This window comes from Stegodyphus dumicola, chromosome 6 (genome assembly GCF_044657685.1).
Source record: "Stegodyphus dumicola isolate Sdum_Otavi_A_Nest chromosome 6, ASM4465768v1".
NCBI lineage: Eukaryota > Metazoa > Arthropoda > Arachnida > Araneae > Eresidae > Stegodyphus > Stegodyphus dumicola.
Window position 1 is genome coordinate 165808685 of NC_140773.1, and position 26950 is coordinate 165835634.

General features: G+C 32.0%; 1 protein-coding gene across 1 annotated transcript in view; it reads right to left on the reverse strand.

Annotated features, from left to right (window-relative positions):
• LOC118187113 (uncharacterized) overlaps positions 1-26950 on the reverse strand; it is a 75947-nt gene that overhangs the window by 22148 nt on the left and 26849 nt on the right. The window contains exons 4-5 of the mRNA XM_035357309.2: positions 23245-23465; positions 1148-1343 (exon numbers count right to left, since the gene is read on the reverse strand). Coding sequence (XP_035213200.1) covers positions 1148-1343; positions 23245-23465 — 417 coding nt within the window. The remainder of the gene's footprint in view (positions 1-1147; positions 1344-23244; positions 23466-26950) is intronic.

The following is a 26950-nucleotide window of genomic DNA, read 5'->3' on the forward strand; positions in this document are numbered from 1 at the left end:
TAAGGACTGTAAGAACCATGTGAATTCCTATAATTTCCAAATTATGGATTGACTGTGTAAGAAAAGAAATGAATTAAATTTTGAAATCTGCAAATGCGGATTTTCTCATAATACATTATGTAACATATATGAGCTCCATTTTTCAAAATGGCAAGTTTAAAGAAGAAAACATTTTGAGTTACAGAATATACAGAGCATTCATCCATCACTATGCAATGCGTGTTTTAATTGGCAGTACAATACAGATCCTTATTGACAGCAGTCTGTGATCATATGCTTACAGTTTAAGAATGCTGGTTGTCTGTATAAAGACAAAAGCCCCAGATGGCCAAGTATTAAAAAATAAATCTGAAAGGTTTCAGATTTTAAATTAAGTCCAAATGGGTCTCTTCTTTTTAACGTTTTGTGGGTTACCTTTATTTATTAAATATCCTATTCTTTGCACTTAAACCACAAAACTCAGTTCAATAGCAATGTCACAAAATAATTTTAAAATGGGGATATTTTTAAAATTTCCGATACACAGCTCCTCGCACTGGAGACAAAAAGGTCCCCCCCCCCTAATCCGTAGAGTGTTGCCATTGCTCGCTTTGAAATCCTTGAAATTGTTAATAAAAAATTCGTTAAAGTTTTACAAAATATGAAATCAATAATAAAACAAATACCAAATTTCAAATTTCGTCTTCCACATGCCCATATTTGTAGGAGGCCTTTGGACTAAAAAAATGCAAAAGTTGCAGACCGTTTTACTTATAGTCCACAAAAATTAGGAAATTACACTAGCTGTGGTTTTGTTATTCTACACATAACAATTAGCAAGACTTTCCAACAGCAACTGAAACCATACTGTCTGCAGATACTTCAACAATTAGAAACCAAATGATCATATCATAATCAAGTAATATGAATTTTATAATTACATACAGGAAGCAACACAAGATGAAAATTTTGCCACACATGTTTAATGATTAAGTGGCATTTAATGTCATTTGCATGGAATAGTAAACAACTATTTTTAATATGCATGTATCAGAAATGGTTCATTTCTTTTTAATATTGAATATACCTTTAAAACTTTTCATTAATTTAAGTATATCAACTAAATTATTTTATAGGTATCGATTAAAAATTAAGTATACTAACTAACCTTCATCACCCTGTTCATCTCTTGGCCTTAATCGTTTCATTACTCTTTGTCGTAACAGCACTTCACTTTTAGGAGGACCGGGTGGATCTAGCATCACTGTAACAACACTTGTATTGTCGGCTCTCATTCCCAGTTCAAACCAATGTTTAAGTGCAGCATCTACTAACAGTTTTGATGGGTTATTTGGCTGCTTACCCTAAAAAGATAATTACCAATTATACTGCTAGTAAAATTATTATTACAGTCTATTTCTAACAAATTTTTTAATGCAGGAGGAAAAACCATTATAGTTAGATTAGGCTATACAGAAACCCTGCAAAAATACATTTTATACATTTACACTCATTTCTGTGTAAAAATTTCATTGCTAAATTTTACCTAAAAACACACATTTGTAAATCAAAGCACATTAACACAATAAAGTACCATTACTTCTTAAAACTTTTTATCATACATGTGAGCTTTCAGATTTAATAATAACTGGGATTGCATAAATAAATTACTTCCAGTTGCTGAATGTATAACAGAAAATTCTAGCCATTAAAAACCTTTAAATAGAACTTTTTTATTAAAAAAAGTTTATATATATATATATATATAATTATGATTACTCATTAAAAATTAATTAAAAATAAATATCATACTATTTATTATAAATAAAGCACATTGTATAATTTTGATTAGATGTAGAGTAGAAAGATTCATTTCAATATGTAGATATAGTAAAATTTTTTGAAACTTAAAGGGGGGAGGTTTTTTTATAAAATAAGCTTTTAATTTACATTCATGAAATCATTAATAAAGTAAAAGAAGAAAACAATTTATCATATAGATTAATGGCAAGAAGTCTTTTTACAAAATTCATCTAGAAATTTATATCACTTGAATAAGAGCTTATTTTATAAAAACGTTTTTAAAATTTTCATCTTCTTAGTCTTAATATTTTTCAATCAAATTACTTAATTGAAAAATCAGTTTTCAATCAAATTATTTAATTTAAAAATCATTTTCCAACAAAAAATAATCAGTCTTTTACTTTCAATTGTCCCTTCCTTCAAATAGTCAAAAATATCTTGACTTTCAAAAATTAGCCCCAAAATCAGAAATTGCACATTAATTTTAATTAGGAGAATATTTTATGCTCCATACAATCGTTCAAATGTTAAATTTTCGAGATCTTTTGTCTTTTTTTAATGATTTTAAATGAAAATATGTGCAAAACATTGTTTTAGTAGTAAATTTTAAAAATTCTAAATGGTATTTTGCAAACAGTATTATTGTCCCCAATCAGTGTTATGTACAAAATTTGAACTTGATAGCTTATAAAGAAACAGTTTAAAAATCTTTCAACAACTTTCTGCTCATAGTAATAAATACCATAAGTGAACTAAACATTTGCTATTTCTATACATAAATATTGGTCTGTTTGAGAGAAGTCAGAAGTATTTTTTAATTATTCGAGTTATATATCTACTTATACTCACTTCTGAGAGCTGCTGGAATTTCAGAAAAATTATCTTATTAAAAATAATTTTTTACCTCACCACCACTTAACAATCTTATCAGCATTCTGATGACTAGAAGGTTATGAAAACAAAAGGTTGAGTATGCTATTATAAATTAACCTAATAAATGCTGTAACAACTCATTATGTTTTAGCTCCTTAAGGAAAGGGATTTGTGTTAGATCGCTCTCAAAATCAGTAGAGTTTTAAGTCAATTTAAAGTTGCTTTTTTATCTAGTTTTCAATCATTTGTCAGTGTACTATAAGATTTTGACAGTTAAATATGTTAATTGCTTAAAAATATTTGTAATCGCATGCAATTTGATATTTACATATTTTTAACCTTAAGATTTCTTTAAAAAGAGTTATAATTGTATTCAATACAGACAGATTTAATAGATTTGGATTATTGCAAGCCACGCAAGTGTTATCTGCTCAAGAGGAGGAAGCTAAGAGGCATACAGCACATGTAAAAATGCCAAGAAAACTTCCATGCAACCAACTCGTTTGGCAGGATTTGAGCCTGTATGTCGAACAACCAGTGCTAAAAAATTTTAGCTATCAATCACTGGGGGTCCACAGACTCATTTAAAATCTCGTTTAGAAATCTATCTTAATTTAGGGTGATAGGTATCATAGTATAGGGTTATGTGAATATAGCAAGGCACACGAGGGCTATCAGCTTAAGGAGAGGAATGCCTTCATGGAGGTCTTTCTAAGGGAAACTCGGTTATATTTATGATACACATAGTGAAAACAATGCATTAAGCCCATTTCTTCATGTGGTCTAACTAGCAGTTTTCAGTGATCTTAATCTCCTAGCCATTGGTAAGGCCATTATAAAAGAGGGGGAAATGCCAGAATGTTCTGTATGACATCTAATTACTAAATAACTAATTGTATCTAATTAATAAATAAAAAGATAAAAGATATTTCACTTCAAAATAATCTTGAACTTAAATAATTTTTTTTTGGGTAATAATAGTGATTAATATAATTATAGATCAATCTTAGCACTTCACTTCTTTTAAACATTTTGAATTCAAACAAGCAAATGACCTTAAAATAAATTTATATTGTATTCAAGACAAAAACTAAAAAATATCATTAAAATTAAAATGACAACTAAATTTAGGTTTCTTAAAAATGATTTTTTTGCTTTTCAAAACTATAAAATATATTAAAATTTATTGCTTACATTTACATTATTACATTTATATTATAACATTTATTGCTTTAATTTTAAGAAGTTTTGTATTATTTTAGGTGTGTCCCATCTGCATGCTTGATTATTAATCTCTAAACTTGTTGATGCACCTACATTTTAAAATACAAAAATTCCTATGTTTAGCATGAATGTAATCCCATTTCCTTAGAAACTCCTCTAAGAAAATATACCTTTCATTAGGGACACAGATTTCATGTGCTATAAGATAATTCCAAGCATAAATTTTTAGGACTTTATACATTAATAACCTGAAAAGAATTCAGACAATGATATTATTCATAACAGGGAAATGCTAGACAAGATTTGCAGCATTCACAGCAGCATAGCCTTATAATTCTTTCAGATATCGCAAGAATACTTCCAAGAACATGAACTAAAAAATACCATTAAAAGTTAAATTAAAGCAGGCATTGGAAAATTTTTCTTACAGCCAACAGCCAATAGTTAACAAAATACCTAAGGTGGCTATGGAAAATGATGAAAGCTATCCATGGCTTTCTGGCGCAGAGGCTATAGGACCTGAGAACATATGATTCCCATGAAAATCCAATGGCATTTGAAAGTGGGTGTTCTTAAAAATGTAAAATGATATTTCTTTTGAATACTGGTAAAAATTTACTTGAGAATGTCATGAAATTATTAAGGGTCCTAGGCATTCTAATGCAATGATGGCACAGTAATGATTATATGATTTCAGATAAATTTTAACATGAAATTCAATAATATTTAATCAAGCTTTACATTTTAAATAACACCAATTTTAGAAAGAAAAAAGTTTGATTTCTTTTTACAAGAATTACTTTTCGCTTTACTGATTTACTTTCTTTTTTCTTGTATAATATAAGACAGACCATGCATCATGCACATTTTTTATAGTTATATTTGTATTGTAAATATGCATAACTGTTCCATGAGCAGGACATTTAAAGTATATAACCTGTTTGTATGCATAAAAAGCTTTATTAAAAACATATATGTTCGATTTCAAAATATGGTCTCACAAACTAATAACATTTTAAAAGCACAATAAATTTTTAAATTGAATTAAAAAAGGGAAAAAATGAAAGAAAAAGAAAAAGATGTAAAGTTTTCAGATTTTACATTACACCCAAAGGGGTGCTTTCAAACATTTTGTGTGTTACCTTTACTTATTAAATATGTTTTTCGCACTTAAACCATAAAATTCAATTCAACAGCAATATCACAAAATATTTAAAAGAGCATATCTTTAGAATTTCTGATACACAATCTCGCATGCTGGAGATAATTTCTTTTTCGGGGGGGGGGGGTTCAGTGTTGCCATTGCTCGCTTTGAAATCGTTGAGTTTGTCAATCAAAAATTATTTAATGTTTGACAAAATATGAAACAGATAATAAAATTAATTCCAAATTTCAAAGTTGGGCTTCTAGATGAATTTCTTTAAATATAATGCATGAATATCCATCTTCTAAAAAACAGTCTCATAAAAAACAGTGTCCAAAAATACAATATTTTAACTTTCTATGTCTAGTCAATTATCACCAAAGAGATGGTGCTCATTTCCACGCCTATCGAATTAATTTCCACCTTTACATTGCCCTGCGTTGGCAACACGCTTTTGAGATTTGTCGTTCGTAGAATTTGGTCGCTAAAAGCGTAGCTGCCTGTAACAGTTGTAATTATTATTTTAAAGCTTATCTGTACTCCTGAATTATTACTAAATGTTTACGTGTGAATGTTATACAGTCAAAAGTCGTTAATTCGGACACCCGTAATCCGGAATGATCTATAATCCGGACCTCAAAGCTAAAATCTTTCTGCGCATGCGCCGCATTGACGCATGCGCATAGGCGTTTTACTCGTGCGCACAAGACATTTACGACTGCGCATATGCGTCTGCGCAAGTGCAGAATACGTTTTCGAGTGCGCGTTTAATGTATAACGAACGGTATAAGCTAAAATTATCTAATTATCTATTTCAGTTAATGTTGATAATTGCGTTGTTCCTTAATCTTCGAATTGGATCCGGCTTTTTATTTTTTGCAGACTGTAAGAGCAATTTTCTAAAAGTAAGCTTGAACTTTCGATTATGTCAAATAGAATTTCCGATGCTGGAGCTCCCAAAGGATCTAGAAAACGAAAGTATGTTTCAATGTCCATCAAACAAAAACGAATTGCTACAAAAAATGGATAAAAGCATATCCTTTGTTTATCTAACCGTTCCGAAATCTGTTTATCAATTTCACGCTGCTCTGCGCGCGGGGGGGGGGGGACGTCGCGGCGCGCAATGAACTGGAAGTTGATCTGTCAACACTATCGTTATCTTCAGGGCAGATGTTTTTATTTTATTTGGCTTATAATTCCTTACTAAATGTAGTATTTAATTTCGATGTACTCCGTCTTTATACGATTTAAATCAAATTCCTCGTCATTATAAATATCACGAATACAAATCAAATAGTTTTCTGGTTGCAATTTTCTAATTTCGGCTATGCGTAAGGTATGCTTTACGCATCCGCGCGTTGAAAGAAATGTTTAATAAAGTAAACAAATAAATATTAGGCTTCTTTTTTGGTAAATTTTGATACCCTTTAGATCATAATTGCTCCTTATTTTATAAATTACGGTTTCATATTTCTAATTTTATAATTTCTGCATGCCATCTTACCAGATTTAAACTGATGATCTATAATCCGGAATCGCCGAAGTCCCGACGAGTCCGGATTAAAGACTTTTGACTGTATTATTAAATGTCTTCAGTTTGATTTAAATACACCAAGAGTCTTGAATTTATTAAGGATATTTAAAACCCAAACTGCATCATCCATATCGGCGCCATCCTAATACGAGGAACGTAAACAAATTTTTGGAGGCACGGCGGCGAGATCGAGAATTCGTCAGCAGTTCAAGTACAGATAAGTGCTTTTTATTTAGATTTATATCTGAATTTAATTCTTGAGGTTTTATATCTATTTTGTATTGATTTTCATTTTGAACTTGAATACTTTGATTACTTATTATAGATCAAGCTACTGTCATTAGATTGCGTGGTAGGGCAAAAGCGGCCTTCAGAAGGCTTCAGAATACTATTTCTTCTGATTTATCTAAAAATGAAGTAATTTTGCATCTGGAGCGCTTAGAAAGGATTTTTTCAGATTTTGATAAATTTGAAGCCCAATTACCAGAAGAACAGTCAGAAATTAAAGATTTTGAATCGAAGTATTTTAGTTTGAAACTTCAGTATCAAAATTTATTAGATGTATTGAATGTGTCTAATGTGCCAAATGTTCCACGGAATTCTAATATTAGTAACTTTAAGTTACCTAAGTTAAATATTCCTATTTTTTCGGGTAACTTTAATGACTAGATGAATTTTAAAGATTTGTTTGTTGCAACAGTGCATAATACTTATACAGAAATTTCAGTATTTAATCGGATCACTTGCTGATGAACCAGCTTCTATAATTAAACATATTCCGTTATCAAATAATTCTTATGAAGAAGCATGGGCAAAATTGCTCGCTAGGTACGATAAAAAGAAAATAATTGTATAATCGTTAATTAAAACATTTCTGGATCAAAAATGTATTTCACAGGTTGATAATGTTAATTTACGACAATTAGCTGATACTTCCGATGAAGTTATCAGAGGTTTAAAAGCTCTTGGTGACGAAGCAACTTCTAGGGAGCCATGGTTAATATTTATGTTGCTTCAAAAGGTAGATTCAGAAACTCAAAAGTTATGGGCACAGAAAACAGCGGAAGATGATTTTCCTACATAGGAATCATTTTTTGAATTTTTAAATTCAAGGTGTTCTTCTCTCGAAATTATCAAAAATAAAGAAGCAGAAGCTAAAGTCGTTGATAAAAATAGTAATGTTAGTTCTAAAACGTTACAGAATTCTAAATTTAGTAATACTAAATGTTCTATATGTAACGGACTTCATGCGTTATATAAATGCATTAAATTTAAGAATTTGGATGTTACTGCTAGAAAGAACTTTGTATGAAAACGAGGATTGTGTTTTTTATGTTTAAATTCACATCTAATGAAAAACTGTAATTCACAGTTAAAGTGTAATTTGTGTAATTCAAAAACGCATAATAGTTTGTTGCATGAAGATATTAAAGCTAACAACAGCTTTTAACAGCGCCAAATGAAAACGAAAGCACTCCAGAGAGAATTTCGAAAGAATCATGCGAGGGTCAAGGTCAGGTAGTCGGTAATACGATTCAAAATTGCAACTTGGCGATTTTGGCTACAGTTCTCGCACTCACATTTTCGTACAATTGGTTTAAATTTCAAAAGACATTCAGTCAAATCAATAATTGTGAAATTCCGAGATGTGTCATACTTACAATGGACAGTGTTATCCAACTACATGGATTTTCTGATGCATCTTCGCAGGCATATGCAGCAGCAATTTACTGTCACCAAAAATGCAATGCTACAGTTAAGGTTAATCTCTTTGTATCAAAGACTAAATTCGCGCCTATAAAGCAAGTATCCATTCCTCGATTAGAACTCTGTGCTGCGTATTTGTTGACCAGATTAATGCAATCTCTATTGAACATTTTAAAGAAGTTTGATTTTGAAATCTTTGCGTGGACGGATTCCAAGGTAGTTTTGTCTTGGCTATCCGCTCATCCACGTAAGTGGAAAATTTTTGCGGCAAACAGAACATCTCAAATCATAGAAGTGATACCTATTAAACATTGGAATCATGTTCCCTCTAAACAGAATCCTGCAGACATTGCTTCTCGTGGTATTGAAGCTCAACTCCTACCAAATTGTACTTTGCGGTGGAATGGTCCACCATGGTTACGTCAGGAAGAGGAAAAATGGCCTAAATATGAATTAAAATCTGAAGATGTTACTGAAGTAAAGGTTGAACAAAGATCTGATCCTATTTTTATTTCTCATATACATGAATCGAATGATTTATTAGCTAATTTGTTCGAGCATTATTCTTCTCATTGTAAAATTGTTCGTATTCTGGCTTAGTGTCAAAGATTTATTACTAATTGCAAGAAGCATCATGTTACTCAGAACATTTCACGTAGCGGCATTAACTCCAGCTGCCTTATGCCGCTAACATTTCTAGAGATGATTCGAGTAGCAGAAAATTTCATTATTCGTTGGATTCAGAATCATTATTTCAAAGATGATTTACAATGTATTAAAGAAGAGAAACCTTTACCCAAGAAGAGCCAACTACGTTCTTTGTATCCATTCGTAGATAAAGATGGTCTCTTACGGGTGGGAGGACGTCTTCGAAATTCATCTTTAGCATTTAACATCAAACATCCTGTCATACTTCCTTCTCGACATAAATTTAGCGAATTACTAGTGAGAGAACTGCATATTTCTTACCTTCATGCTGATCCTTCTTTATTATCACACCTCATCAGGCAATCTTACTGGATAATTGGAGGGAAGAAATTGATATGCAGTTGTGTCAACCATTGCTTAATCTGTCATTGATTTAAAGCTGCTTCAAATCCGCAATTGATGGGTGACCTGAATATCATGTGACTTTGAAACGACCTTCTTACGCATCTGGTGTGGATTGCGCTGGTCCTATTACCATGAAATTTAATAAGGGTCGTGGTTCTAACACAACGAAAGGATATATAGCTCTGTTTGTTTGCTTGTCGACTAAAGCTGTGCATATAGAAACAGTCAGTGACCTGACGGCAGACTCGTTTATCACAGAACTTAGACATTTCATTTCACGTCACGGTGCACCACGGCATATTTACAGTGACAACGGTACCAATTTTGTGGGAGCATGCCGAAAATTACAAGAACTAAATCAGATTTGGTCTTCCTTGTATGCAACAGAATCGGTTTCCCGAGAACTAACCAAGTCATCTATTGAATGGTATTTTATACCGCTTGCTTCGCCCCACTTCGGAGGAATATGGGTAGCCGGCATTCGCTCAGCGAAATTTCATCTAAGAGGAGTATTGCAAGACACTCTTTTACCTACAAAGAATTGTCAACGCTACTTACCCAGATCGAGGCTATTTTGAATTCACGTCCACTTACTTACATGAACGATACTAATATTGACTATTAATGTTTTAACCCCTTCTCATTTTATTACAGGTGATATGTTGACTTCCTTTCCAGACACACATCAGTCTGTTCGCACAAGGAGTTCTAGGTGGGAACTTGTACAGAATCTACGTTTAGGATTCTGCAATCGATGGAAAAGGGAATATTTGATTTCTCTTCAGCAGAGATCCAAGTGGCAGCACAACAGACCCAATCTAAAGATCGACACGGTGGTTCTTGTCATCGAAGATGGATCTCCACCTCTAGCTTGGCCTATAGGACGGATCATCGATGTCCATCCGGGCAAGGACGGCTTAGTTCGCGTAGCTACAGTCAAAACTAAAACTGGTGTCTTAAAAAGACAAATTAATAAACTTTCACCTTTGCCTGTGTATCAGGACTAAACCTGATAGGGTGGGAGTATGTTCACTTCCACGCCTATCGAATTAATTTCCACCTTTTCATTGCCCTGCATTGGCAACACACTTTTGAGATTTGTCGTTCATAGAATTTGGTCGCTAAAAGCTTAGCTGGCCTGTAACGGTTGTAATTATTATTTTAAAGCTTATCTGTACTCCTGAATTATTACTAAATGTTTATGTGTGAACGTTATATTATTAAATGTCTTCAGTTTGATTTAAATACACCAAGAGTCTTGAATTTATTAAGGATATTTAAAACCGAAACTGTGTCATCCATGCCGGCGCCATTCTAATACGAGGAACATAAACAGATGGAAAATCTTAAAATTTTTAAACTCCTCCTTATAGCCATTATCCTGCACTGCTGATGTTTCAAAGGACCAAACATGTGCAACTTGATGAGTTTGTTGGCAATATTTTACTCACTCTATGAAAACATTTTTCAAGATATGAGTTATTGCTACTATTCTTCACTATATATCAAACTGCAACAATACAGTGAGGAATTAGGGATTATTTTAATACTTAAATGCTGACTGATTTTTTTTTTCCTTTTAGTGGAGGATCTGCTCACTTTTGGGTGTTTTCACTGCATAACATTCAGACTTTATAAACTAAATGATAAATTTATTTCATTCCATTATAATTTCTTTTATAACAATGAAAATGATGCAGTCAAAACTTACCTGTTCATTACTATGTAACAGTCAACTATGTAACAGTGAAAATGTAATACCATTAATGTTTGCCCAGAAAATGATGAAAATCAGAAAAAGGAGAAACACCATGAAAACAAAGATCACCGTTGGTGGAGACACAGGCAGCAGCATGATTATTATAAAAAGATATGTTATGATATAAAAAGCATGATTATTATAAAAAGATATGTTTAAGTACAGACACAAAGGGCATATGGATTATCTTTTGAGGGATAGATGTCCATTCGATATTAACCATTTGCTACAGTTTGTCTTCTGAATGTGATGGTGGGAATGCACACAAGCAATATCCAATCAATACGGACTAGACGTGATATGCTGTTGCAGGTAATAACATCCCAAACCATAATGGTATGTTATCATGAAATGTAGCGCTCCAGTCGCGGTCGGAATAGTCTTGTCAAGATGTCACCGCCAGACTCATACACAGTAACTGACACTGCTTATAAAAAAGCGGGAATTGCCAAAAAACTCCACATTACTCACTCCTAAATCTATGTGACTCTACCCCAATACAATCACAAACGGAGGCACCTGTGCTGTCTGTCGGCTCAATGGCAGCCTTCTTAATGGATGCCATGCTACCAATTGCTAATCAGCTAATAATGGTCTTGGTCAATATAGAAGAATCAAGAGTTTTCTGCATCTGCCGCAAAATGTTGATGGAAGTGGCCTGCTGTATTCTCACTACAAGAAGGCAGATATGTCAGTCCATGAATGCCAAAGTCACTCTGGCAGCACTGTCACTCCTGGAACATGCCATATTTTTTTCTTCCAATCATCATTAGCACAAGCAGTGCACTACAGACACAGGTGCCTGTCTGCTGCAATTTACCGCAGTGACCAATCTGATCATCATACCCCATGTGTACTTGTCTGTCTGCTGGAAGTGCCTTGGCTGTCAGCATCCTAGAATTTTCCATAATTCTTCTTCTGCGATAGAAAAACAAATTGTGAAACGATTGCTTTGCTAAGCAGAGTAGTGCAATTAATGTTGATTCTCCAGATTTCTACCCTTATTCCTTGCTTTACCTACGTGAGAGAGCAAAGTATTTCACATCATTTGCATTCTTGTCTATCCTGCAATCGTCATATTTTTCAGAGCTTGCCCTTATGGTGTTACATTATCACTGTCACTTAGTGTGTTATTTCAGAGTATTTGAAATTCCAGTACATCTTTAAATATTAGAACATTGGCAAATGAAATTACAAAATAGATTCCTTGGCAAAAGTAACACATATTAACAATTAATACCTTACTGATTACTTAAAACGATAGCATATGGAACTTGAGAGCAATCAATGAATTATTTTGCAAAACAATTAGAGAAGATTCGTAGAAATTTACTCCTTGTAATATTATAATGTTATAGCCAAGATAACAGTTGGCCAGAACAAAGAAAAACAGTTGAAAAAACACTTAAAGAAAATTAAAAAAGTGTTTTTTTAATTTCATTCTGATACTAAGATGACACACACACACACACACACACACACACACACCAAAAAAAAAAAAAAAAAAAAAAAAAAAAAAAAAAAAAAAAAACCGGCAATTTATACCACAGAAATTAAGTGTCAGTTTCTGGCTCATCAGATATGTCATTTGTAATTATCTAGTTCTGCACAAGTTGGTAAACATGCGCTTGAGCCCAAGAAAAAAGTACATAAAACACCTTAATTTAAAATAACAAATATTATTACCTAAAATAAAACTGCTCTAATGATCAGATGATGATGTAAAATGAAAATAAAAATGCTTGCATGATCTTAAATAATCTGTAGAGAATATGTTTATAAATTCATATTTACTGAGCTCACAAATTTCTAAATTTATTCCCAGTTCTGAGATAATGTTATATATATCATTTGGGTTCCAATATTTCAAAAATTAAAATTAATGTTATATGACAATGTATTATTTTTAACTTCATCAACTTCACATTGCTCTCAGTGATTTACTATTGAATAACACCAGTTTTTCCTCAGCATCAGATAGTATTGCATATGTGCACATATGCAATGTGTTTTTTGATATTAGTCTAAAGTTCCAAAAATATGATTTAATATCAATTTAAAGACCCACCAGCGGGAGAGCGGTAATGTCGCTGAACACTGGTAGTTCGGTCCGAGGTTCGAATCCCACAAACGGGCTGGTTGCATGGACGTTTTCATGGTTTTCCCCATGTGTAACGTGTATGCGAGCCAGTTTCCCTTAGAAAGTCCTCCACGAAGGCATCCCTCCCTTAAGGAAGATAGCCCTCGAGTGCTTTGCCATAATCTAATAAAACCAAACCAATATCAATGGAAATAAACCAAAGGACTCATGTTATTAATTAAAAAAAGTAGGTTTAGTTAATACAAATTAACTGCATCACAAATATGTTGGTTCATGAGAAAAAAATAACATCATGAAGTGTATCTTTGTATTTATTTCACAGCTGGATCACACACTTGGGGAGGGGGAATCTTTTAACCAACGTTTACTGTTCAGCAAATGTAATATGAAAAAAAGTATCTGCAATGAATGAAATTATACACTCACTGATACTACTCTGAAAGTTTAAGGTTCTGTGTACATTATTTATTAACTGTATACTTTTGGTGGTTACTGAATGTTTTAATGATGAATTGAATCAACTCGGAAACCACTTTAACTTTTGTGTTGATACTGAAAACCTACACCCTAAATATAAATTCAAAGATCCCATTGGGCATTTTAAAATTCTAATCATTGAAATAAACCAATACAAAGAATTCAATCAATAAATGTCCAACTAGCAAGTACAAAAGTGTCACTTGCTACTAATGACATCAATATTCCTTAATGCTCAGCTTATTGCTAGCATTTTCAGCATTATTAAGGTATGCTATTTTCTATTATTATTCCCTTAATAACAGAATTTAGTTTATTTAGAACTTAGCAAACTACATGATTATTACTAAATACATTTATTTATCTGCTATATAAAAAGCAATTTGGTATTTACAGGCACTGTGACAATACATATAAGCCAGTGGTCCACAACTAAGTCAATAATCACTCTTCTAACAAACATCTCAAAAATAACAACTACTTCAAAAATATCATATATATTTAGTCATTTACATGATTTGAGAGTAATGTTTTAAGCTTTTATTAGAGATGTATCAGCTTAATACAATCTATAAATTTAAACACAAATTTATATTTCCTAACTCAGATTACATCCATAAATAAAATTATGAAACAGTACAGCCATGAAATTAAATAAAATTATCAATGAGTAAAGTGTGTTGTTAAGGGGGTGGGAAAACTACAATTGAAAGAAAATTTCTGACGATGAGATGAGAAAATCTGCACAAAACTCAGTTTGGCAATAAATCATTTATGAAGGAAAATATTTCAGTTCTGTTTAGGTATATATATATATATATGTATATATACCTAGGTATATACCAACCTATGGCTAACAACAGCATCACTTTAACTTGTTGGTGAATTACCGTCCTAAACATAAACACATTTAAAAAGAAAGTAAATATTTATACTCTGGTTTCACAAACTAAAATGCTAACATGATTTACTGTTACACAAAACTATGAGAAGAGGGTATTTGCCTTAGTTGCTAAGATTCAAATTATTTATAGCATGATCCTAAATTAAAAACAATACCTGATCGACTACATTACTGCTCAATTTAAAAACTATCACAGCACAATAACTGTTATTCTTCGGCCACTCATTATCACCAAAGGAATTAATGCTCAGTCACACACAACAGTGAAAGCTCTGACAGTCTTTACTTCTTACTTTTACACTATGCCACTTGCATTAAACAGGGTTCGTAGCCACATTTTAGTTAAAAAAATAAGCACCTATAAGCACTTTTCAAGCACATTTTAAGCAAAAAAATAAGCACCTGTCTAATTACATTATACACAACTGCATAACCTTAAAAGAAAAATTAGACTTGCAATTTAAAATATGAGCAATGCAATATTTATTAAGAGAATGAGCATTGCCTCAACCATGGAAAACAATTAACTTTTTTTTTTTTAATTTTAAATGACAGTTCAATTTACAGAATTAGTATACAATGAGAGAAAAAAAAAACTATGCAGAACTAAACTATATTACAAGATTTAATGATGAAATTTCAGTTCAAAATATAGAAAATAAATAATAATAAGCCATATTAATTGTATTCGCTTGGCACCTAATAATAAATACATTTTTCCACTCATATTAATATTTAAATAATTTAACTTAAATCAAAATTCTGAACATTTTCTAAATTTTCATTGCATAACAGTTTTCTCTTAACATATATTTCAAGCAAAGTAATTTAAGTAAAAAAGAGGAACATTTCTGAAATCAGGAGAAGGGAAATTGCTTCATGCAGTCATTTTTTAACAGTAAAAGCTTAACTAACCTGCATACTCGGAAATTGCCGAATATCCCGTATAGTCAAGCGTAACTGGAAAAAGAGGAAGGGGGGGGAGAGATTGTAGCCGTTCTTTAGATTTCTCAGCTAAATAAATGATTTTGACATTTCGATATGTGCATCATATAAAAATAGACCAACGGAACTGAGAAATATTCTGCTTAGAAAGCACAGTAAAACTCTTTTAAGTGTTCATAAATAAATCTCAGACTGAACATCAAAATTAATTATCTCTGCAAAATACCGCAAACAATATTGCGCAATATGTGCGGCGTAATTCTTCCATACGTGATATTACGCAATCGGAATCAACAGCTGCAGGTATTTGGAGAATACAGAACTAAATAAAGGAAAAGAAAGAGACTTACTAATCTGGGGTGTTTTTGATTCTAATTTTGAACAGACCGCCTTAAATTTCCGGAATAGAATCATTCTTCACTTGGGATGGGTAGACCGCAAAAACTTTTAGTCCTATTCAATCCAGATTGGACAGTGACCAAAAAAAAAAAAAAAGTGAAAGGGGAGAACCTCTCAGCCTCCCTCTGTACTTAATGTATTGGCGAAAAAAAAATTGACTATTCGATTACTTTTTTTTTATTTAAGCCATTTTGAATATTATTCCTTAGAAAGCTAATCTGTGTACAAATACACCCATTTTTGGAAGTTTATCTACACTTCAGCAGCTACTGCAACTATATTATTATAAATGTTCATACATATGCTCATAATATAAGCATAACGATCATAATAAACATGAATATGAACTGACCATGCGGAACGAGAATGCAAATTATTAAAATCTTGATAGAAATTCAAACAGGTGTAGTATTTGGGTGGGAGGAAGAGAATACCGAATGTACCAGAATTTTTTACGGTTTTCGCAATTCTTTGGCCAATAGTGCACCTGTCTGTATTCTCGCGCGCAACCTAGGTTACGTTAATGCAGAGAAAGGGGGAAAAGCTATTTCCGGGAGTATGATTCACCATCTGACGTTCCATATAAGGAAGAAAAGTTGTTTATTTAGTTTCGGTTTGGTACGGGGGAAAAATGCGCGTTCATTAAAAAAAGCACTAAAAACAAAAAAATAAGGGCTTTAAAGAAAAAGTAAGCACCTATAAGGGCCTTTATATTTTATTTTCAAATATAAGGACTTATAAGCACTTGTAAGGACCGCTACGAACCCTGTTAAATTGCATAACTTCTTTGTCTGAGTGAATCTCGATATAATAGCCAAAAAGAATACAATAGAGTTCACCTCAAATCTAACATTTTGTTACTTTATAATAATAATTAATAATAATTGTCACATTTTTGCTATGCTGTTTCTAAAATAATAATTGTCCCATTTTCGCTATGCTGTTTCTAAAATAATTATGATGATGAAAGTTACCAGTTACCATATTATATCATTAAATTAAATGACTATCAAAATAAAAATATTCACCACGGATTTATTTTCTATTTAGTTGCACGAAATAATTTTTCAAAATCAGCACTTCCTAAATTATTAAAATATTCAGCAGAACTAAAGGATTTGACATCATTTTCAGGAATTTATATTTAATAAAAAAAATGATAAATACCATGAAATATAACTGCAAAGTTGGGGTCTTTTTTAACACGATATATTGTATTTATTGTTTGTTCTCTCTCTTTCACAAAACAAATTTTAAGAAATCTAATACTTAAAAAACAAGTTCATTGCTCCATTTTTTAGACAGCCTAACTTTCTAAACAATCTTTGAATGTCTGCTTTATGTAATTTCTAGCACCCTCCTTCAGCTCCCCCCCCCCAAAAAAAGCTCCAAATTACAGATTCAGAAATTGCCTCTAAGATTCCATGAAATTTAAAGATAGTAAGTCACTATTTCAATTTTGCGATCAAATTATCCCACATACATACAAACAATTTCATCATATGAAATTCTAATAGCTGTATGAAATTCTATAATGTTTTCATGAAAGAATAACTACAACATAGCCGATTAGATGTAGGTCAATGACAGTCTACCATTGCAAGATAGCTAAATTTCAACCATTCCATGGTAAGACGGTTGTGGAACCAATTTCTAATTACTGTTCCAGCCTCTTGAAGACTTACTACTGAAGGAAAGCCAAGAGTTGTCCTGCAGGTGATTAATATCTGCAACTTAGTACATGTGGTAAAAGAAATGCAAATCCATCTCAGCTCAGAGCTGTGCCTTCTTCTCTTATAAGAAGGACATTATTAGCAACAGCACTATGCAGAAGGCTGCCTGAAAGAGCTCTGTATGCTAAGTGACCAGCACTGTACACTCTGCTTACATTCCACTACTAGACGGAAATATTGAATTAGGAATGTACTGTTGTAAAGTGGACTGAAAATACATGAAGGTCTGTCCTGTTCACTGATGGATACCGCTTTGCTTTGCAGATTCTCACATGTTTACACACGGAGAGAAGCAAACACTTGATACTTCTGTTTAACATATTGGAAAAGCTTACGTATGCAGTGTGCTGCCCCATGAAATCTTAATCTTCAGACAACATATACTTGATCCTATTGTTTATCTGCATGTTGTTAGAATTAGTAATATCTACATTCTGGCAGCACACTAATCCCATAGTGCATCAATTTTTTGAAGAAGATGCAATACAGTCAAAAGTCTTTAATCCGGACTCGTCGGGACTTCGGCGATTCCGGATTATAGATCATCAGTTTAAATCTGGTAAGATGGCATGCAGAAATTATAAAATTAAAACTATGAAACTGTAATTTATAAAATAATGAGCAATTATGATCTAAAGGGTATCAAAATTTACAAAAATAAAGCTTAATATTTATTTCTTTACTTTATTAAACATTTCTTTGAACGCACACATGCGTAAAGCATACATTATGCATAGCCGAAATTAGAAAATTGCAACCAGAAAACTATTTGATTTGTATTCGTGATATTTATAATGACGAGGAATTTGATTTAAATCATATCAAAGACGGAGTACATCGAGATGAAATACTACATTTAGTAAGGAATTATAAGCCGAATAAAATAAAAACATCTGCCCTGAAGATAACGATAGTGATCCAATAAAACAAAGTTAAAAAAACTTTAAAATAAAACAAAAGTCCACATAAGAAGCCAGCACAGATATTTAAAGTCAGTAGTCATGCAATGTCAAAACATTCTTTGTTTTCCCTCTTCATATGGAAATTAAAATCTGATTCAGAATTTTAAGACATAATTTAAACACATACAATATGACATTACAGTTTGGTGAACGTTTTCATACACAAGATTCTTACCCAAACCAGAAAAAACATTTTATGTTATTTAAAATTAATGTCTTTTGCTTACAATGTATTTCTGATAAGCTCCTGAAAAATGCAGGCAAAGTCATCTTTTGATAATGTATGAAGAACCCTTGATACAAAGCTTTGAATGTCTGGCATATACAAAAACTGTTCTTTTTTAATGCTCATTTTCAGGTGTAGTAATACAGAGAAATCTGCTGGAGCAAGATCAGGCAAGCATGACAGATGATCAAGGACTGCAACTCCTCTACAGGCCATAAGCTATTATCTGACAACGGTTGAATATTATCATGGAGAACAAACCACATGCTCACCTCACTGTATTCTGGATGTAAATGACAGGCCTTCTGCAATAAAATCGCCAGCACATCCTTGTGCATGTAAGCATTCATTGTTGCTCTTTCTGACTAACATTATCTTCATTTCTTCAATGTTTTTGTCCCTAGGAGACTTCTTACTCCAACCATTTCGAGCAATGTCTTCTACGAAATCCGACCTATCCCCAAAACATTTCAATAATCATTAAGTGCTCTTTAAGAATACAGCTTCATCTTTATAAACATGCTTCAGCATGTAATGGCTTTGATTTGGAGCTTTTCCAAACTTGAAATACAACTTTTAATTCATCTGATGCTCCATTTAACAGCCACCTTTGAATGTTAAAAATGGCTTTAACAAAATCCATATTACTCATTCCTAAGTTACATTTATACATTTTCAAACACTTTATGAAGTACCTTTTCAATGCTTCATGATTTGCTTTTTATAGTGCATGCACATACAATGATGTCATTTACTAAACTTTATTGTCATACCTTGAATTAAGTATTTTTGGAGTGGCTATAACAGCAATTCAACAGTATTTAAAAAGAAAAAGAAGGGGGAAGATGAACAAACTTTTCCACAATTATAAATGCTTATGTAAATGAAATGAGCCCATTTCAAGCATGGCATTCTAACAATTTCAATTTACGCTCCACAATTTCTTTGATGGGAAACGCAATTAAAAGTTTTCCATTTTGCACAGTATTTGCAAGAAGTTACATTTGAGGTTCAATAAGTGTCCAATGAAAATCAAATACACACATGAATAACGCAACTCAAGAAGCTTTCATTATTCTTTTCCATGAAAGCAGGAATTCTGAAAGTGACTGACTCATACTACTTTTTTTTTAATTCAGCAAAGATCACATGGTACAGTTATTAAGTCATACTTGCAGAGTAGCATTCAATAGCTTCAAAAAATTAAATATATCTTGAATAACTTGCTTGACAAATATGGTTCTAGTTAAGAAATGAATCAAATAAGGAAGGCCTTAAAATTCCCACAGTTCTGGACTTAAGGCTCTTTTAAGAAAAATACACTAAACTTAAATGGCCTCCTCCAGAATAACTATCATTAAGAAAATTATTCACCACTGCTAAATAAGTTAAAAAAATAAAATAGCGTCCTTTTAAGCAAAATTTCATTTATTAAAACTTCTTGGGACTGTTATAAATACTATTCAAAATCACTATGCATACTAAGTTTACGAATGTGAATTTTTAAAAATGTATCTTATACGTTAGGAAAACATTAATTTACAGAAGCACTGATTTCAAGTTTCCATTTATAAAAAAGTTGAAATTCAGAATTTTGTATTAAAGAAATTTTATTTTACTTTATCCATAAAACTGCCATTCTTTCATTTGGTCATCCAAACCAATAATATTTTATTATTGGTTTTCATATAATTCTTACAATTTCTTCTTTCCAAGAATAATTTTGTACATTACAACAGCCTTCCCAATATTATCTTTAGAATAATAAGAAACAAGCTACTCACTGAAAGTAAAAATTTTAATAACAAGTTATATAAAAATTTTTGCACACTTTTACTAAAAGGGGCCAGATGATCAAAATTGTCAGAGTTTGAAGAAATTTATTATTATTATTGATGTCTTCAAATGGAGTCACAGGTTAACAATCAATTATTAACCTATATATAACGTGACTATTAAAGGAAGCAACCTACATCAAATTTGCATAATACTGATCTTTCAAAAAATCTCACAACATTATATAATGAACTTAAAAAGAACATGAGAATTCCTGAATTCACTTATTTACAAGATACTGGCCAATTAAGGAATATCTATGCACCATTTCTGGTCTCTTTTTGGATAGCATGTAACAAAATTAGCCTGCAAAAGCTTCCTGTAAATATCATATTAAATTTTATTACAACTAAAAATACCAACACGGAAAATTTACAATACACATAACAAATAACTTGGCAATATACAAACATGTAAATCTAGACACATTTTAAGAGTACATATATGATATCTGATGAAATAAAAATCATTATTCTATTAAAGTATCTCTCCGCTATCACAAATTCAAGATCAGCATTCAAATTTGGTGTAAAATGGTTTAAAACTGATTTTCCCTAGACTCAGCCAACTTTTAAGATATTGCTGATGCCACCGAAAAAATATCAAATGATTTTTTCACGTTCTCACAAAGCTCAGTCATTTTGAGCAATAATTCATACTAGAATATTTATTAATAATATTTACTGATAGTATTTACTATTCAAATACTTTGTTATTAGAATTATATTTAACAGGAAGCCAAACTTTGCACTTGAGAAATTTCCATTCATTGGATACACTAATTATTAGCTCAAGGACCTTGGATGCAAGGTTTGAAAACAGTCATATTTTAAAGGGAACGTTTTTCTTAGCCATTGATTTATTCATAAAGTCAAATGCCATTGACCTAATAAACCTTCAAAATATTTTATATTAAAGAAGATAATATGCATATAGATACTGTAATACCACAGAGTGCAGAGGGAAAATATTAAACATCAAATGTTACTGAAAAATATCTTATGAAATTTATGTTTATGGCACCCCCCCAGATAACAATGAAGTTATAAAATTCTGTGTAGTGTCTACAAGAGACACTGATTCAAATTGCAAAATGAAATTTTAAAAAGTATATTTTTTGTTGCTATTTTGTTAATTTATCATATATACATGCAAAAGGTCTCAAAAGTTCAGAGACTTGTTTTACAACTAATTATTATGAACAGCTTAAAATGACAGCATGCAACCACTTTTAAAATCATCTTTTGTATGATTACATATTTTTGTCAGCAGTTACCCAGCTTCTGAATAAACTTGCTGTAAACCATTCTTTGCAATCATGTACAACCTCTCCTTTGAAGATGCACATATAGCTCATTTATGAATCTCTGAAAATTGCTTTATCATCAATAAAAAAAGCTAAAATTACTGAGAATTGGCACATATTATTTCTGGCAAGGCACTCTATCATTAACAATAAAAGTGGACTTAGTGCCACAAAGAAGGCGCTATAGTCTACTTCACCATATCTTAGGTCATTTTAAAACAAATACCACCACATCTTAAATTATTGTAAACAAATAAAGCTAGATGTATTTCTAACTGCATAATGTCAGACTGCTTGTGTTGCCACAGGCAGGCATATCTACAAATGTATGGATCATAATTACGGACATAACTTCAAATATTTCTAACATCTGAAATTTAAGTCAAATCTAATTGAAGCCATAAATAATTGCATTTCATACATAAACAATTCTGATCACAGATATAAAAAGTAGGTAAATTTTTTAAATGGTACTTTGGTGTTATTGTAACCACCTTGGTGTTTGCCAACCATGCACAAAACAATTCTTCATGTAACCATATCGATAACTGTAAGTTTGAATAAGCAACATCACCCGTTTTTGTACATGCTGATTTAGTTGTATTAAAAGCATTAAAGGTGAATTGCGATATTTCTGGTGTTCAGCTGAATTTCGAAATATGTGCTTGTGAGATTTGCCTGCAAATGAAGAGAGTTCTGTAAAATTTTTGCAGGAATATAATATTTAGCCACAAAGGCGGTTTGAATTCACAATTGATTCTGGAATACAACCTTTTTGGAAATGTAACATGAAAAAGATGTAATGAACGTGAATGAATTGAAGTGGTAACTGGTTCAAGAATAGTCATCTCTATTTACTATAGCAGTCAGATTTATATACTGTTGGAGTATAGAATTAAGAAGTTTTGTTTGGAAGAGTTAGAAATGTCCATTAAGAGCAAAGAATAATAACATGCAGGAGATAACATTTGTAAATAGTTTTACAAAATTTTCGAGATAAATATGTACCTAATAGCATGTATAATATTAAATAAAAAACGTTTTCCAATTTGAAATAACCATTCTTTTTCTTCTTCAAAAAACTGCCAAACTGCCAAGGTGGTTGCGAAAATACCAAAGTACCTTCTAAATACTGCATGTTACGTAAAAATTTATTGCAGAAAAATTATAAATGAACAACAGAAAGCTTATATTAAATATACAAAATAACATTTTAAAAATAACTATAAAAATTTTTTTTGAAGATCAAAAGAAAAACCTCAATCAAATATTTCAATACCATTCCATTTGCTTTGCCCCCTTCCAAAATTAATTTTTCATTTTCTTCTTCAGCTGTCTGGACAATTTTTACAGCACACTGCGTTGTCAGCATATTCCACAAACCATCTGATGCAAAAATTACACATCGATGCATTCGAGGATTAATATTGATTACATCAACATCTGGATCTGGGCTTACTACAAATTCATGCCGTAGGTAGTTATAACTCCATAAATCACCTACATAAAATATTTCTAATATGACTACTGCAGAGAAAATAATTTTAAAAAATTCATTAATGCAAACAATTATTTTAAAAAAAGAAACCTAACATGTAAAAATAAATAATACTGAGATTTTACTACATAAAAGAATTAATGGTCCAAAAACTAAAATAAACCAACATGCAAAAAATAAATATATATTGAAAGCTCAATGTATTTTAAATCCTTTACCTTCCACAAATTTCACATTGAAAGTAATTAAATATGACTTTGAAATTCCTAAAATCAGGAATGTGTTAAAATTTTGGACTTTTAAGTCCTATCACATTAAACAACCAAGTATTTATTAACCAAGCAAATATTGCCACTCCAAGTGATATAAGATCTTTAAAGTTTACCTTTTAGGCAGTCTCAGAAATAATCAATTCTCAGAGTAGCATTTGGCACTCCAATAAAGCCATTAACTTCCAAGCATCTAATGTGGTAACATGCTTAATAATATGTGATTTAAAAGCAATAAACTTATGAGTGAAGATCATTAAGTAAGTCACAAACTGACAAGCATAACTTACTAGTTATTACTTTCTAGAGAGACATCCAAGTTCATGATATTCTTTTCCTTAGTAACTAAGTACCAGTTACACATGCATAGTTCAGTTTGAAATGGATATGGAACTCGATGAATTTATATTACGCTGTTTTTTAGGGGGCTGGAGGGAGGGGCACAAAAGGACTTCATGTGAAAGCTAATCATAAAGGAATGTTTCCAGTGTTTGTCACATAAAGCCATGCACAAGTGAATCTAGAAATTTTCTTAATGTCGCTCCAAAATTTCTGATAAAAACCGAAGTGAATGTTCCATTCAAGCTAAAGCAAACTCAACAGAAGGCAGGATGGCAAATCTTTGCAGATAAAGAGCTAATGTTACTGAAACAGCAACCCAATGAATTTTATGCAGTTGAGTTACTGAAGCACTGATAAAATGATTAGACAAATGTATAAATAATGAGGAAGATCATGTTGAGAAACAAAAAAGTTTTCAGGTGAGTATCTTGTTAGGAAAAAATAAACAGAACCATAATCTCTTTGATTAGGTTCTTTTCAAACAAAGTTTATTTGCAGCAGCAACAGAATCCAAAATTTTCAGAATATTTCCCACATTACTTCAGGTTAGCTGCCTGGAACTGATTGGGGGGGGGGAAGAAAGAAACAGCATATGGCTAAAGAAATTCTGAGCTATTTTTCTCCCTTGTATTGTAGATAAGATATGTGGGATATGAACTATGTGGAACCGTGATACAGTACAGAGCAGACAGTCTTCACAGTGAAATGTTATTACAGTAACAGAAACTCCATTGTTCATGTAGTTTAATGAGCAAGATGGATCGTGCAAAAATGCAGAGGAAAATTAGGCATAAGTTTGAATCTACTGGTAGTTTTTGTGAGGGAAGAAAAGGCGGATGATGATGAAAAACAATCAGAACTCCAGGGAGAACACTAGTACAGTCAAAAGTCGTTAATCCGGACTCGTCGGGACTTCGGCGATTCCGGATTATAGATCATCAGTTTAAATCTCGTAAGATGGCATGCAGAAATTCTAAAATTAAAAATATGAAACCGTAATTTATGAAATAAAGAACAATTATGATCTAAAGGGTATCAAAATTTGCAAAAAGAAAAAGCTTAATATTTATTTGTTTACTTTATTAAACATTTCTTTCAATGTAAGTTGTTTTAAGTTTTGCTTCGTTTCATGTGATAATACTTTCTCTTTAATTCTATTAAACAGACATAATTTCTTGTTCAGTTACAAAGTTCCGCTGTTCAAGTCCTATAATTGCTGTGTCAAGAACACCGACTAATTTGTCAATCGAAATTTTTTCGTTTTCAACAACCTCTGTTACTTTTCTTCGCTATCGGAAGCGAATTATAATGATGAGGAACTTCAAAATCGTAAAAAACAACCTTATATTTAGCGTAGGTATAATGAAACACTCAATCGATTTCGAGGGCAGTTAAAGGTCCCTCCTCATCAGGAGAAAGAAATACATAGAAAGAAGAAAATAGGAATCACAGAAACACGTGGTGCTTATCAGCACTGCACGTGGATATAACTAGATTTTTAATCAGAGTTGCACTGGCCGCCTACTTTTACTGAGCCAGGCTGTCTGATCAAGCATAAAGAAATATTAGCGAAGTTAAAATAGGGAGCGAGGGGCAAATGCACATTACGCTCAATCAAAATCTGAACTTCAAATAATGGAAAGCAACCACTGAACGGATTTTTATACCCTCTGGTAGTACCAAGTGCGAGGAGGTAACGCCATCTATCGGCAAAAATAATTGAATTAAGACAGTAGAATTTTAAAGGCATTAGGAAGGACTGGATTGGACTTCAAATCATTAACTAAACTTTCTAAATCTTTGTGAATGTGAAAAGCCTCAAGGAACTTGTTTTAAATCATATCAAAGACGGAGCATATCGAGATGAAATACTACATTTGGTAAGGAATTATAAGCCAAATAAAAACATCTGCGCAAGATAAGGATAGTGCTGACAAATCAACTTCCAATTCATTACGCGCGGCGTTCCCCCCGCCGAGCAGCGTGAAATTGATAAACAGATTTCGGATTTCAAAACATACTTTTGCTTTAGATCCTTTACATGTTAACAAATATATATCGGAAATTCTATTTGATATAATCGAAAGTTTAAGCTTACTTTTATAAAATTGCTCTTACAGTCTGCAAAAAATAATAAGCCGGATCCAATTCGAAAATTAAGGAACAACGCAATCATCAACATTAACTGAAATAGATAATTTTAGCTTATACGTCCATTATACATAAAACGCGCACGCGAAAACGTATTCTGCACTTGCGCACACTCATATGCGCAGTCGTAAAAGGTCTTACGCGCACACGTAAACGCCTATGCGCATGTGTCAACGCGGCGCATGCGCAGAAAGTTTTTAGTTTTGAGGTCCGGATTATAGATCATTCCGAATTATGGGTGTCCGAATTAACGACTTTTGACTGTACTGTTATGAAGTCCCCAAAATAGTTTACAAATACTTTCACAATAGATGGTCATATTTTACAATAGAAAAATCTACTGTAGTGATCTATCAATATATCCAGGCAAAATACAGCTCTAAACCTTTGCTACCTAACATTAAAAACCAATGCTACCTGACATTAAAAACCAAACAGCTGGAATTTGCAACTGCTTTTAGACAATTTTTGAAAAACGACCCTGATGTGTTGGACAAACTATGGTTTTCAGATGAAGCTTACTTCTATTTAAACGGATATATTAATAAACAAAATTTGCACTTTTTGTTATAGCAAAATCTACATGATAGTAGTTTAACCTTAATATTACAAAGAGGTTATCATGAGGCATGGAATGTCTTCTGTTGGCATTTTTGGTCCAATGTTCCTAGGTGAAAACATCTCAAGTGAAGTGCATCTGAGGATTCACTGAGAAGAATTTGTTT